This window comes from Microcaecilia unicolor, chromosome 11 (genome assembly GCF_901765095.1).
Source record: "Microcaecilia unicolor chromosome 11, aMicUni1.1, whole genome shotgun sequence".
Taxonomy (NCBI): domain Eukaryota; kingdom Metazoa; phylum Chordata; class Amphibia; order Gymnophiona; family Siphonopidae; genus Microcaecilia; species Microcaecilia unicolor.
Window position 1 is genome coordinate 124,247,467 of NC_044041.1, and position 14,587 is coordinate 124,262,053.

At 41.5% G+C, this 14,587-nt stretch overlaps 1 protein-coding gene across 1 annotated transcript in view; it reads right to left on the reverse strand.

Annotated features, from left to right (window-relative positions):
- Positions 1–14,587, reverse strand: part of NAALADL1 (N-acetylated alpha-linked acidic dipeptidase like 1) — a 78,015-nt gene that overhangs the window by 50,298 nt on the left and 13,130 nt on the right. The window contains exons 2-5 of the mRNA XM_030218922.1: positions 7,119–7,291; positions 4,016–4,137; positions 3,177–3,299; positions 2,315–2,504 (exon numbers count right to left, since the gene is read on the reverse strand). Coding sequence (XP_030074782.1) covers positions 2,315–2,504; positions 3,177–3,299; positions 4,016–4,137; positions 7,119–7,291 — 608 coding nt within the window. The remainder of the gene's footprint in view (positions 1–2,314; positions 2,505–3,176; positions 3,300–4,015; positions 4,138–7,118; positions 7,292–14,587) is intronic.

Consider the following 14,587-nt stretch of genomic DNA (forward strand, 5'->3'; position numbering starts at 1 on the left):
GAATTTAGTTCCATCTCAGCCTGTTCATCTGATATGTCTGCCTGGATGTCCCTGTTCTGTTCCCACAATTGTGTTTGCATGCTTACATCTTGTTTCATGTTGTATTTGCAACATGTAAGCCCAAGCAAGCAGCAACTTCCTACTAGAGCTTATAATCTCTGTTCTTATAGGTCAAATGTTACATGTGACTCATTACGTCCAGTCTCTTTGACACCTACCTGGTTTTATGCCTCAGCCTAAGATGCAGCCTCCAACTCTATTGGTCATCTCCAGGGACCTGGTTCTTATCGATATTTATTTGCACTCCCTCCTCTAGTGCAAAATTCTTCATCTTAAGCTTAGAAAGCAAGCCTTTCATAACCTCTCTCTCCACCCATGGAACATGCATCCTCCTTTTACCACCAAAGCTCAACATCCATCCATTCAGTCAAACAGACAGGCATCCAGACAGACAAGAAGTTTAAGATCCATCTCTGCAGTAATTCAGAATCTGTCTTTTTAGTCATTCAACATCCATCCTTGCAGTCTGATCATCTGATCATCATTCCAGGGCAGAACTCTTGTTTCAACTACCTGCAGTAAGTTATTTCTATGATAATTTGTAATAAACAGTTGAAAATCAAGAAAAGTGAATCTCCTTTTCAGATGCTGTGCTGGTTTAGCTAACCATTTAATAATGCATGGAATTTATGTTATTAGAATAGTATAGTCCCACTGTCGTCTTAAATTTAACACAGCCAAGACAGGACTCCTTATCTTCCCCCCCCCCCCCCCCCCCCCAAAACCACTTCTCCTCTTCCCTCCTCAGATCTGCTGAGAGACAAAGCCAGGCCCAAGCAGGGCTGCCATGGTCGCGCCCCCCCCCCCCCCATACTTGGGCTGTCGCCACCCCCCTACTCGTGCCACCACCCCCACTCCTTCCCCACTTGGGCAGCCGCCACCACCCCTGCCCCCTTACCTTCCTGCATCTGCTCCTCCCTTGTTCTGTCATTCTCCTGCTCCTGTTGTGCCAGGACCCGAGTTATCACATTAATACAATCCCCCAGGTCCGGACACACAGGAGTAGGAGAGAGACAGACCCCGGCACTGGGCCCCCCATGGATGCCAGGCTCATGGAATTTTGCCCCCCCCCCCCCCCTCGGCGACCCTATCTCTCCTTCTCTAAGAGTGACATTCTCATCCTTCCACTTCCCTCAGCTCATAACCGTGGGTTCATATTGCACATCTCTCTCCTTCCCTACATACATCCAAAACACTGCTAAAGCATGTCATCTCTTCTTCTTCAACATTAGTAAAAGCATTTCTGAGCATGCTACCAAAACACTCATCCACTCTTTCAGTCTGTTCAAAATGCAGCTGTATGACTTACGTTCCTTCAGCGTTGCTATGATCATGTAACCCCTCTCCTCAAGTCATTAGATTGGTTTCCTATCCACTTCTGTTCCCCACCTACAGCATATACTCTGAGCTCCATTCTTCCCTTCTCTCTTCTTACACCTTCCTTTGAAGTCCATACATCTGGCAAGTCGTTCTTATCTGTGCCCTTCTGCTCTGCTACATCAACACCCTGCTCATGAAACCTTGCTGTGCCATTTGCCTGGAACAGACTTCCTGAGTCAGTATATAATGTTCCCTCTATGGCAGTATTCAAATCGAGACTAAAATCTTAGGCCCTAATATTTGGTGTCACTTATCTGTTAGGAGCAACTCCTGCCTGGTAAGGGATGCTCATAGGGGCTATACTTGCATTTTCAGCAGCATTATCCATATAATGGCACAAAAATCTTTACAGACTGTCCTGGCACTAGCATGGACGACCTGGGGGCACAGACAAAAGTTATCCAGGTACCACTAATACTCAGAGCCATTGCCCACGTAATTAACCAGGCAAGTTGGGATAGCAAAATAGGTGCCCTAATTTGCCTGGTTAGTTATCCAGGGACTGTCACTGAACATCGGTGGACTCCACAATTCTTCCAGCAATCATTCTATACCACGATATTGTGCACCAGTATTCAGGTACTGGCTGGCACTGAATATTCCAGTATAACATTAAACAGCGTGGTGGTGTTTTAAATATCAGGGGTTTGCCATGATTAGATTGTTTCTCTCTTACATATGTGTACAGCACTGTGTATGCCTAGTAACGCTTCATAAATGATAAGTAGTAGTATTAACACCATATTCCAAACATGGTATCTTCCAAAGTGAGAACTTGTTAAAGCACAGGTTATCACAGTAGGCCCTGGTAGAGGTGAACTTAGAAATAACACAGGAAAAGTGGAAGGCCCGGTTTTTGTTTCCACAGCTTTACCTTTTGCAGGGTAGTAAGGTGTCAGTGGGTCCCCAAAATATCCATTGTAAGAGCCTCGTTCCACTCCTGAGGGGGGCAAGTACCAAGAGTAGGGGTAGGTCTCATTCTCCAGTGCTTTCCCATCATTGATATCCTTGGGATCGGTGTAAACGATAACCCCAATCACACCAAATTTGGCACCATTGATGGCCTTTCAAGAGAGAGGAAGAGATTTTATATACAGTTCTCTTCTGCAGGGACAAGGATGTCACATTTTGCCACTCATGGATCTTCAGAAAAGCGCTTAACATAGTAAGGTAGACGAGGACTAGAGAAAATAAGACCCTTTGACCCACCTAATCTACCAGTTAACATATCCATGCTCATCTCCCTCCCCTTTCCATACTTTTCTTTCATTCCTGTGCCCTTGTCTTGGTTTGTGTATCTAAAACCTAATGCCAATGCATCATTTCTTATAAAGAGTTTTAGAGCATAGTTGGGCCGCTATTCAAAACAAGTTATACATTTACTGGTGTCCTAGAACAGTGTTTCCCAAGACCAGTCCTGGTGTCCCCTTGTCAGTCAGGTTTTCAGGATATCCACAATGAATATGCATGAACTTGATTTGCATACACGGCCTCCATGATATGCAAATCTCTTTCATGCATATTCATTGTGGATATCCTGAAGACCTGACTGGCAAGGGGTACTCCAGGACCAGACTTGAGAAACGCTGTCCTAGAGTACCTAATACCCTTGTTCAGGCCTGGCTGCAACTGTGGAAATAGAGACTGGAAACCCTGGTGCATCTTTTTGTCTGTTTGTGAAGTACTTCAGGGTAGATAGTATGAAATGCTCCACACCTATCCTTTCATTTCCTCACCTTGCCGGCTCTCCCCTCTCCTCCATAGCGTGTGATAGCAATAGTGCCAGTCAGATTCACTTGTTGTTTCACCAGCTCCTCGTAGTCTATCATCCTGCCTTGATTTGCATAGACCAGTTTCCCCTGCAGGACAGAACATTAGATATTTAAAAAAAAGCAAACAAACCCTCAGGGCCTAATTTGAGCATAGGCAGCTGCCTAGGGCTCTGGCATTCCCTTCAAGTCCTCAAAGGCTGCTAACAGGTCAGGTTTTCCAGATATCCTTAAGCAATGTGCATGAGAGAGATTTGCATACAATGGAGGTAGTAGGCATGCAAATTTTTCTTATGCATATTAATTAAGGATATCTGGAAAAGCTTGCCTGTTAGCAGCCCTCGAGGACTGGGAATGAAGACCAAAGCCGTAGGGAAACAAATTTAGAGATGTGAAATACATGAGCCAAAGATGAGTCTATACAGTTTACTTTAGAGCAGGGGTTCTCAATCCAATCCTTGGAACACACCCAGTCAGTCAGGTGTTCAGGATACCCACAATGAATATGCATGAGATACATTTGCATGCATTGCAGATACCGTATGCAAATGTATCTCATGTATATTCATTGTGGATATCCTGAAAACCTGATTGGCTGGCTCTTTCCTGCCCAACGAGGTCACTGGACCACCAGGGTACCACACTAAGGTAAAGGAGGGGAGGATAGGACGCCTGCCTGCCCATCCACCCACCAGCCTGCCCGTTCATCCGCAAATCTGAAGCTAGAGCCTGTTGGCTGAGGGCATAAAGGGCACCTTTTATCTTACATGTCTTCCCCATGCTCAGACCCTGCCATACTGCCATACCTTGGGTGTGCCAGGAGGTGCATAGGCTGCGTATGGTTTCACCACATCAGGGTCCACTTGGTCTTCAGTGTAATTCTTTTCTGTGAGGCGGGAGGTGAAATTCAGCATGCCATTTCCAGTCACTGGGGAAATAGAAGAGGGAGAAAGCTCAGGAGATTATGGTGTGCGGCCCTGGCCATTCACCCCAAAAGACCTGCATCCATGACAGAGCTGTCAAGTTACCTAGTTCAAGAAAGAAGATTTTAGGCCACTTCTGGATTTATGACAGCCCCATCCTGATGCATTATGGGACCTGCAGCACTGATTTCAATGGGTAGAATCAGGGACTACAAATAATATACTACTTTGGGATGTGAGTTCAAAACCAGGACAGGTCTAAAAGTGTTCCTCCTGGAACTGGGTAACTTGGCAGCTTTGTTATGAAGAAAGCTTGGCCTGTTCCAGCAGTACGCAGGGAACCATGGGCAAGTGAAGGATAGAATAGGTGTCATCAGTGAATGGATCACTGAACATTTAAAGGGTCATAGCCAAGATTAAGGCAACCTGACTCAGATCAACAGGATAATCCAGTCTTGGCTCCCCACCCCCACCCGTTTTTTATGTGTGCTGAGGCCTCCTTTTACCGCAGCGGGTAAAAGGCTGTCTTTTTAAAAAAAAAAGAAATAGCCATGGGCAAATGAACAACTTGCTGCGCAGCCATTTCGGGGGGAGCACTCACCGCTACCCATTGAGGTGGCGGAAAGGGCTCCTGCATTAACCCGGAAGTAACTGGTCAGCACATGGCACTGCCCAATTACCGCCGGGTAAACACCGACGCTACAAAAATTTAAATATTTTTGTAGCGCCGGAAGTGGTGCATGCTGGGGATGAGAACTACCGCCAGGCTTTCCAGATTAGCGAGCGGTAAGCCCATGTTAGTCATACCACCGCTTCATAAAGATCTCCCCAGTGAATAGAGGAATTTGTAGTTTCCACGTCTTAAGAAAAGCAGGAACTAGAAGTCCCAGCATGCACTTTGGAAAGACACAAATCTAGGACTGGCTAAACTTCTTGCTGCACTGGAGCCATCTGGTGACCCCAGTTCTACAGAGCAGTCAAAGGAGTAGTGCAGAAGTAAGACACTTCCAAAGACACAAGGGAGTCAAAATAGTAAGGTTAAACATTCATAGAATTTCTCTAAACAAGTATATAAAGTAGATGACTAGACATATGTGTGAGAGTACCCTTCTGCTGTGCATATCTTATTATAAGAAAGGTCTATAATCTATGTCTAGGTTTAAACCTGATGGGACCGGTGTTTGGAAGAAAAAAAATTAGTCTTTGTTCTTGAAGCAGAATGTGGTCTATATTATTTCTGCATAGACAAAAAGAGGCACTAGGAGCCTTCAAAATCGGGACACAGATCTTTTAATCGTATAAATTGAACACCAATCTTTCTTTAATGACCCAACACGACCAGAGTGTGAAAGACCGTCTCGTTCCGATTGTGTAAAGCGAGGAAGTGCGTTCAGGCTGCACTGTGCGGGGACAGATTTCTGTTGTTGTGCATCAAGCTTTTTAGCTGTTTTTTCTACAATTGTATAAGAAAAACCCAATTGACCCCTGTAGCAGGCGCTGTGCACCAAAACACAGCCTGTGTTGGGTCATTAAGGAAAGATTGGTGTTCAAATTATACGATTAAAGGATCTGTGTCCCGATTTTGAAGGCTTCTAGTGCTTCTTTTTGGCTAGTTGGACTTTGTTCTGTACTTTGGACCCTCTCTGTGGTGTCCTTTTACTAAGGTGCACTGAAAAATGTCCTGTGCTGGTGTAGATGCGTGTATTGGACGCATGCAGGTACATTTTTCAGTGCACCTGTAAAAAGGTTCTTTTTTTTTGGCCGAAAATGGACTTGCGGCAAAATAAGAATTGGTGCTCGTCCATTTTGGGCCTGAGACCTTACCACCAGCCATTGACCTAGTGGTAAAGTCTCACACGGTAACCGGGTGGTAATGACCTACACGCGTCAAATGCCACTTGGCATGCGGCTGATATGTGCTGACAAAAATAAAAACATATTTCAGATGCGCATATCGGATGCGTGCCAAAAATGAAATTACCACAAGAGCCACGCGGTAGTTGAGTGGTAACTCCATTTTGGCGTGTGTTGGGCGTGTGTAGACGCTTACGTGGCTTAATAAAAGGACCCCTGTGTTGGCAATATTATTTCTACTTCACACTCACTGTGTAACGAAATGGGTACAGGAAACAGCTACCCAGCCAGCCGGAAGTTAACCGACTATTAGGCTTGAGCTCAGCGTACCATCATCATGCCAAAAAAAAAACTCCACACCATAACCATATATTCACAGATCTCTAGTAAGCAATCTCATGTATCCATACAAGACAGGATTAACGTGTGTATACACTGCTTTAAAGTTCAATAATCAGTGACTTTGGCCAATTATGTATCTTAATTCCCATGCACTTGGCTCCGTCACATCAGATGTTAATCCTGTCTCGTATGGATACATGAGATTGCTTACTAGAGATCTGTGAATATATGGTTATGGTGTGGAGTTTTTTTTTTGGCATGATGATGGTACGCTGAGCTCAAGCCCAATAGTCGGTTAACTTCCAGCTGGCTGGGTGGCGATACTGAAGCCTTTTTTCTCCACTTAAAACTATATAAATGGTAGCAATTGATCTCTATTAGAAGTGAGCTGTTTCCTGTACCCATTTCGTTACACAGTGAGTGTGAAGCTGTGTTTTGGAGTTTCTATTTAATAACAATATATGAGCTTGAGTGAATTAATATTATTTCTATGCCAGTTTCCTTTGAATTCCTTAAAGATAAAAAATCTGAGATCATCTGCAGTGTGGCCTACAGATTTCCGATTCGTTATTTCTGTTAATGTTCCTTTGGTATTCAGTGATCTTGGTTTTAACAGCAAATTGATTCTATGAGTTAAATAAATTCTCTAAATTACTATTTTGGCGCCTTCATGTCTTTGAAAGTGTCATTCTTTTGCGCTACTCTTTTGACTGTTCCCTACTACACTCATAGTGCTTTTTGTTCCTCCACGTCAGTGACTGATCTTCACAACTTCAATTCTAGGCCATACCCACTGTCACATTGTTGGGATTGGCAGGATCAGGGATAGAAAGAAACACATCATAACGATCCACTGTGGCATTGTCCAAGCCTGTACTGGCATTTTTCCAGCGGTTCAAGATCAGTTGCACCAGGTCTTCATCTCCTGGAGTGGCAGCCATATGTGGCTTCTTCGTCAGTTCTCTAAAACAAGGGACAAATATTTTGAACAGGCAGTCATCCATGCCTCAGATCAATTGATCACAATACAGCATTCTACTTCTCAGAGATGTCAAGTTACCCACTTCCAGGCTGGAGAATTTGGAGCAGTCCTGAGTTTCTGATCACCCATCCTGGTGCATTATGGGACTTGCAGCAATGATTTCAAGGCACTACGAGCCAGATGCACTAACTCCACGGAAAGAGCCCTTCCCTTACCGATCCCTTAGCAAATCAGTAAAAAAACGGGCATGCATGAAGGAATCGTATGCAAATGAGCTGCTCGCTGTTAGCTCATTTGCACGCGATTTCCTTCCTAAGGAGGGGAAGCCAGTCATCCAGCTGAGCATGCACAGAGCAGCCACGCGTTATGCTGGCTGCTCTGCACATGCCAAAGACGGTTTCATACATGCAGACAAGTTGCATGTATATTAGCCGTCAATAAATTGCCGGGCATTTTGTGCAGCAGAGGGAGAGAGCGGGACCCTAAAAAGAGAGAATCGGGGATTGGGACATGCGAGGACGCCCAAATCAAAACTATTTGGACATCCCTTTTGATTATGCCCCTCCAGGTCTCTCTCAGCCAATCACAGTGCGTTTAGCTGACACCAGTGCATGTCTTGTTTTACTACTTGCTCGCTAGACTGGCTAGAACTGGTTTTAAAACCACATTGCTGGCTCATTAAGTTTACTGCATCTGGCCCTACAAATCCCACATGCTTTAGAATGTAAGTTCAAAACCAGGACTGGACAAAAAGTCTCCAGCCTGGAACTGGGAAAATGGCATATCTGACTTTCTCTATAGCATGCAGAACCCTGAAGACACCCAAATACCCAGTTCCAGGATGGAGATTTTATGCCAGCCCTGAATTTCTGACAATCCCATACATTATTGGTCCTGTAGCACTGATTCTGCAAATCCCATGCTGCTTTCGGATGTAAATTTCTTTGAATTCAAACTTTTAAAATTTTTTTTAGTAGTACAAATAAATATACAATTAACAGTGGAACATGGCACACAGTAAGACAATAAAACAGTAATAACATAACTTTTATGTAAAAAAAAAAGGGGGGAGGTGGGGAAAAAGTAAAATGTATAAATATATATCTCAAGTAAAGGGATGGAAAAGAATATTGATATAGTATGATATGAGTTAGCCATGTAAGGTGTAAGATTGCTAAAAGTATTGCAAAATGGGAACGTGCATAATGTTTTAAGGATGTTAAAGAGTAGATAAAGCAATAAAAATACTCCATATGTCAACTAGATATGGTAACACAAGGAGCCTTCAAGAAAAGGGCATCAACTCAAATTTTTTGAACACTGTGTTTCATTTGTAAGGTATGCATTCAAATACATCTCCCATTTGTTTTAGTCCTCTGAAAATGTCAATAACTCTATATTACCCCTAGCTATTTTGTCTTTTTGCGTATAATTTAATATGTTTCAACTATTATGTTTTAATTAATTATTATTTCACCTTTTTAATTGTTTTTACTTATTCTTTTTAAGATTCATTGTATTTATGTTTTTTGACCTCTTTGAACCCTATGTATATTGGAAAATGTACAATGGTTTAAGTGTATTTATGTTTTTTATTGTTTAGACCCCTGACGCAGACAATTTTGCCGAAACATGGACTGTGTCGGGTCTGCTAAATAAAATTTGAGCTGATACCCCTTTTCTTGAAGGCTCCTTGTGCTTTTGTTTTTGTGCTGTTATATGAGTGTACTTTGGTTTCCCTCTCCGGTGTTTCTTCTTTTTCAACTAGATATGGTAAGAAATCTTTCTAGAGCAAGGGTGTCCAACCTCAGCTCTTGCCAAGTCAGGTTTTTAGGATTTCCCCAATGAATATGCTTGAGATCTATTTGCATACAATGGAGGTAGTACATGCAAATAGAATGATGTATATTCATTAGGGAAATCCTGAATACCTGACTGGAATGTGGCCCTTGAGGACCAAGGTTGGACAACTCTGTTCTAGAGGTTGCCAAATTTGTTAAATTTTGTAGTGTTTATTGGGTCTTTGTGCTGATTTACATTCATACTTGTAATTAAGCATATAGGGGCCCTTTTAGTAAGCCACATAAGTATCTACGCACACCCAACGCTTGCCAAAATGTACTTACCGCCCAACTACCATGTGGCTCTTGGGGTAATTTCATTTTTGGCGTGTGTCCAATACTCATGGCTGAAAAATAATTTTTATTTTCGGGTGCGCATATCGGACGCGCGCCAAGTGGCATTTGACACAATTAGGTCATAACTGCCGGTTACCAGATGAGACTTTACCACTAGGTCAATGGCTGGTGGTAAGGTCGCAGACCCAAAATGGACATGCAGCAATTTTGATTTTGCCGCACGTCCATTTTCGGCAAAAAGTTTTAAAAAGATCTTTTTTACAGGTGCACTGAAAAATGGATCGGCAAGCACCCAAAACCCACGCCTACACTACTGCAAGCCATTTTTCAGTGCACCTTAGTAAAAGGACCCCATAGAGTTCCACTAGAAGATAACATTTAGCAAATCAGCACTTTTCCAAGAATTTAGAATGCTTTGACGTGCAATTGAAATAACAATATAAAGAGACACGATTCATGTTGTGAAAGAGAAACTGTTGGAGGCTGATCTGAGAAATATTATGCCAATACTAATATTTATTTTGAGATCACATACATCTTGTATATATTTCCAGACCTCCAACCAAACTTTTCGAATAAAAGGACTATGATAAATCATGTGTATCAACGTACCTTGTTGGCATGACAATGCCAAAATGTATTGGATAGCGAAAGATTTGCTTTAGATTTTTTTAGAGGAGTTCTGATGATTCTATGCATAAGAAAGTCTAATGATTGTGTCAGACTAGTGAAAAAGTAGATTTATTGACTTCCCCAAAAGTATATCTAATCAATATCAGTGGAGGAACAATTGAGGTCTTTAGCCTATACATCGTGTAAGCCGACAATGACAGTAGTGGTTTTTGTTCAGATTAAACTGAGGTTCTAAATCTCAAAAGGAAATAAATTGTTTTTGGAATGAGATCTGCCAAATTGACCAAACATTTAAGGTTTGCCAGGATTTCCAAGAAATAACGGGTCCTTTTACAAAGGCGTGATGAAAAATGGCCTGCAGTAGTGTAGGCGTGGGTTTTGGGCATGCGCAGAATCATTTTGCAGCGCACCTGTAAAAAAGGCCCCCTTTTTTGCTGAAAATGGACATGCAGCAAAATCAAAATTGCCGCCAGCTATAGACCTAGCAGTAAAGAATTTGGGTGGTAATGACCTATGCACTTCAGATGCCACTTGGCGCATGTCCGCTATGTGTGACAGATAATTAAAAATATTTTACAGACGTGCATAGTGGACACGCGCCCAAAATGAAATTACTGCAAGAGCCACATGGTAGTTGGGCGGTAAGTCCATTTTGGCGCGTATTGGGCACACGTAGGCGACTACGCAGCTTAGTAAAAGGGGCCATTAGTTTTTCATTTTCTTATAAAAGAATGAGGTAGTATGACCAAATATAATGACCAAACTACAATCTTTTTCTAGACTGGAAATCGGTTTAAAGTGTGATATATTGGGGAGATCTTTTTTAATACTATGTAGTAATTGTATCCAATTACAAAATTGTGTGGTGGAAAGGTTTTATTTCTCAAATTAAAAATTGAAAAGATACAAATGAATTTTCAATAATAATTTGATCTAAGGACTATATTCCAAGTTGACATAAGTGTAATTTTTATAGTGATCCTACCCACCAAGACAGTGTTAATGGGGTCCACCTTTGAAGTAAAGTATCTATTTTCTTTTAGGATAATACCTATATTTAATACTTTAGACAAGAGGCCTCATCAGCCAAGGGTACCAACTCAGTGGACAAGCCTATAGAGGCTACAATCATGGGCCAGCCACCGCCTCGAAAAACCTACAGAGTGGAGTAACTAAACCACTATGTAGTAAAAAACAGAGTGGGACTAAATATCCCGCTCATTCTGCCTCGCCTCACCCTATGCTTGGAATAAACTTCCTGAGCCCTTACACCAAGCCCCCTCCCTACCCATCTTCAAATCCTTGCTCAAAGCCCACCTCTTCAATGTTGCTTTCGGCACCTAACCTTTATACCTTTCAGGAAATCTAGACTGCCCCTATTTGACTGACTGTACATTTGTCCTTTAGATTGTAAGCTCCTTTGAGCAGGGACTGTCCTTCTATGTTAAATTGTACAGCGCTGCGTAACCCTAGTAGCGCTTTAGAAATGTCAAGTAGTAGTAGTAGTATCAATAATTCAATGAAATACAGACACAGGTAATATCCAATATACCTAATAATCATGGTATCTTATGTTGGAAACATGAAAAAAAAAAAATATATATATATATATATAATTCAACAGGGAAAAAGAACCCAAAAGGCAAAAACGTAAAATACCATATGGCAAAAAGATTACTTAGCTTAAAACCCGGGAAGGAAAAAGTCCACATCCGAGAAGCACCTTCATCTATAAAATGGCATAATTGTAATGCGTATTTTCTCATGCTTCCGACATAAGATACCATGATTATTAGATATATTTGATATTACCTGTGTCTGTATTTCATTGAATTATTGATATTTAGCCCCACTCTGTTTTTTACTACATAGTGGTTTAGTTACTTCACTCTGTAGGTTTTTCGGAGGTGGTGGCTGGCTCATGATTGTAGCCTCTATAGGTGTGTCCACTGAGTTGGTACCCTTGGCTGATGAGGCCTCTTGTCTAAAGTAGTTGATTTAGTTTCTTGTAATACAGCACGGATAATTTATAACCTATTAGAGCAAGTTGCTTTATAGTTTCTTATCTTTATTGCTCTAAGCAGATTGATTAATTTTTCTATATACCCATATTTAATTCCATCATTTTTCTCCGTCTCTATGGAAAAGCATGTCCAGATATTTAATATATAAAGGAGACCAGTGAAAGTTAGCAGATCCTAAATCTGTCTGTGTTGTGTGGTCATTCAAAAGCATGGCCTCATTTGTCCCAGTTGATTCGATATCCAGAAAATGAAGAAAAATGATTAACTAGTTTAAGAAGAACTGGAACTGATGTCACTGGATCTGTCAAAAAGATCATGAGGTATTCTGCATATACCAATAATTTGAATTAATGACCATCAATAACCACACCAGATATATTAATGTTATTTCTAATGACAATCAATAGGGGTTCCAAAGATAAATTGAATAAGAGAGGGGATAGTGGGCATCCCTGACTGGTACCCCTTGCTAGATTATGGTGCTCAATAAAGACTGTTCCTCTATTCCACTGGCTGCAGGGTTCATTTGGTCCACCTGTACGGCGTACTGCTTTGTTTTGTTGCTGTTTGTTTATAATTAGGGGCTTTTTCCTTTTTGTTTTGTACACCCCTAGCAAGGTTTACTTTTCAGAAAGATCACCATTTATTTGAATTCAGGAATATAGTTTAGTATACAATACTTGCACCCAATTTAACAACATCAGAACCACATCCAAACCATTCAAGAATTGTAAATAAATACGGCCATTTGACCATGTCGAAGGCCTTTTCTGCATCCAAAGAGATAGCCAAGGTAGATGAGATTTTGGTGTTTGTAAAAGTTAATAGGTCTTGAAATGTTCTAGCATTGTCTCCAATGAATCTTCCAGGCATGAATCCAACTTGATTAGTGTGGATTAGAGAACCAAATATAGACTCTAGTCTTGTAGCTAAAACTTTAGCCATAATTTTACAGTCTAAATTAAGTAGAGATATGGGATGAAAATTTTGAACTTTGGTTGTGTCACATCCTAGTCTGGGTAAAATAACAACTTGTGCTTCACCAAATTGACCTTGTGATGTGGGATATTGCCATAAGAAGTGATATAAAGAGCTCAAAATGGGAGATAGATTGCCATGAACGATACGGTAAAATTCAGCTGTGTACCTGTCTGGTCCAGGTTTCTTGTTTCCAGCCAGAGATTTAATAGCCAAGGTTATTTTTTCAACTTTAATTGGTGCACCAATCCTTTTATACATGGGAAAGAACTAGGACTAGCTGGTAATGGCTCCCATACTAAACAGCAGCATGTGACGATTTGTCAGTTAGCACAGGGCACGCCTACTCTCTGCCCCTCAAAACATGCTGATCCCAGAACTAATGTGAAACACCTGAGCGTGTCCCATGGTAGTGCCTTTTAGCGTGCTGTAAGCACACGTTAGTGCTGCTCCTTAGTAAAAGGGCCCCTAAGCTAGTGCAGCTAAATATAGTGTTACAATTAAGGAACAGAAAGTTATTACCGTTATTGGTATAAGCAACAACCTGTTATAAAAGCATAGGGAATATTATGATTGAAATTTGAAATAAAGAGCTAGAAGTAGGTCTTCGGACTAGTACAATTATTATGCATTATGATGAAGAAAAAAAACAAAAACCATTATTGAATCCAATCTTGAATAATACTGATTATGCTACAAGTTGCTCTCAACATAAACGTAATTGGCATAACATCTGCAAGGAAATAAGATCCAATAAAAAGTGTGTGGAAAGAGCACGAAATGATAAACTGTAGTACTACTACTACTACTATTTAGCATTTCTATAGCGCTACAAGGCATACGCAGCGCTGCACAAACATAGAAGAAAGACAGTCCCTGCTCAAAGAGCTTACAATCTAATAGACAAAAAATAAATAAAGTAAGCAAATCAAATCAATTAATGTGAACGGGAAGGAAGAGAGGAGGGTAGGTGGAGGCGAGTGGTTACAAGTGGTTACGAGTCAAAAGCAATGTTAAAGAGGTGGGCTTTCAGTCTAGATTTAAAGGTGGCCAAGGATGGGGCAAGACATAGGGGCTCAGGAAGTTTATTCCAGGCGTAGGGTGCAGCGAGACAGAAGGCGCGAAGTCTGGAGTTGGCAGTAGTGGAGAAGGGAACAGATAAGAAGGATTTATCCATGGAGCGGAGTGCACGGGAAGGGCAACCAGAAAGTAGTATACATTGTTCGGAGATGAAGTCCTTATCAACCAACAAGAGGACCGCAAAATGCTGGTTTTCACTCACAGGCACAAAGCAGACAAAAAATGAAGAAGCACGAAATTGTGCAATGGCTGCTTCCTTTGGTGAAAAGCCCAACAAAAAGTACAATCCAAGAATATTAAAAATACTAATAGATACAGTAGAACGCCAATTATCTGGATTTCCAATTATCTGGACCCATTATCCACCAAAACCTTCCCAACCAATCCTCGAGGTCCACACAGAGAAAAGCCCTGCCCTTTCCTT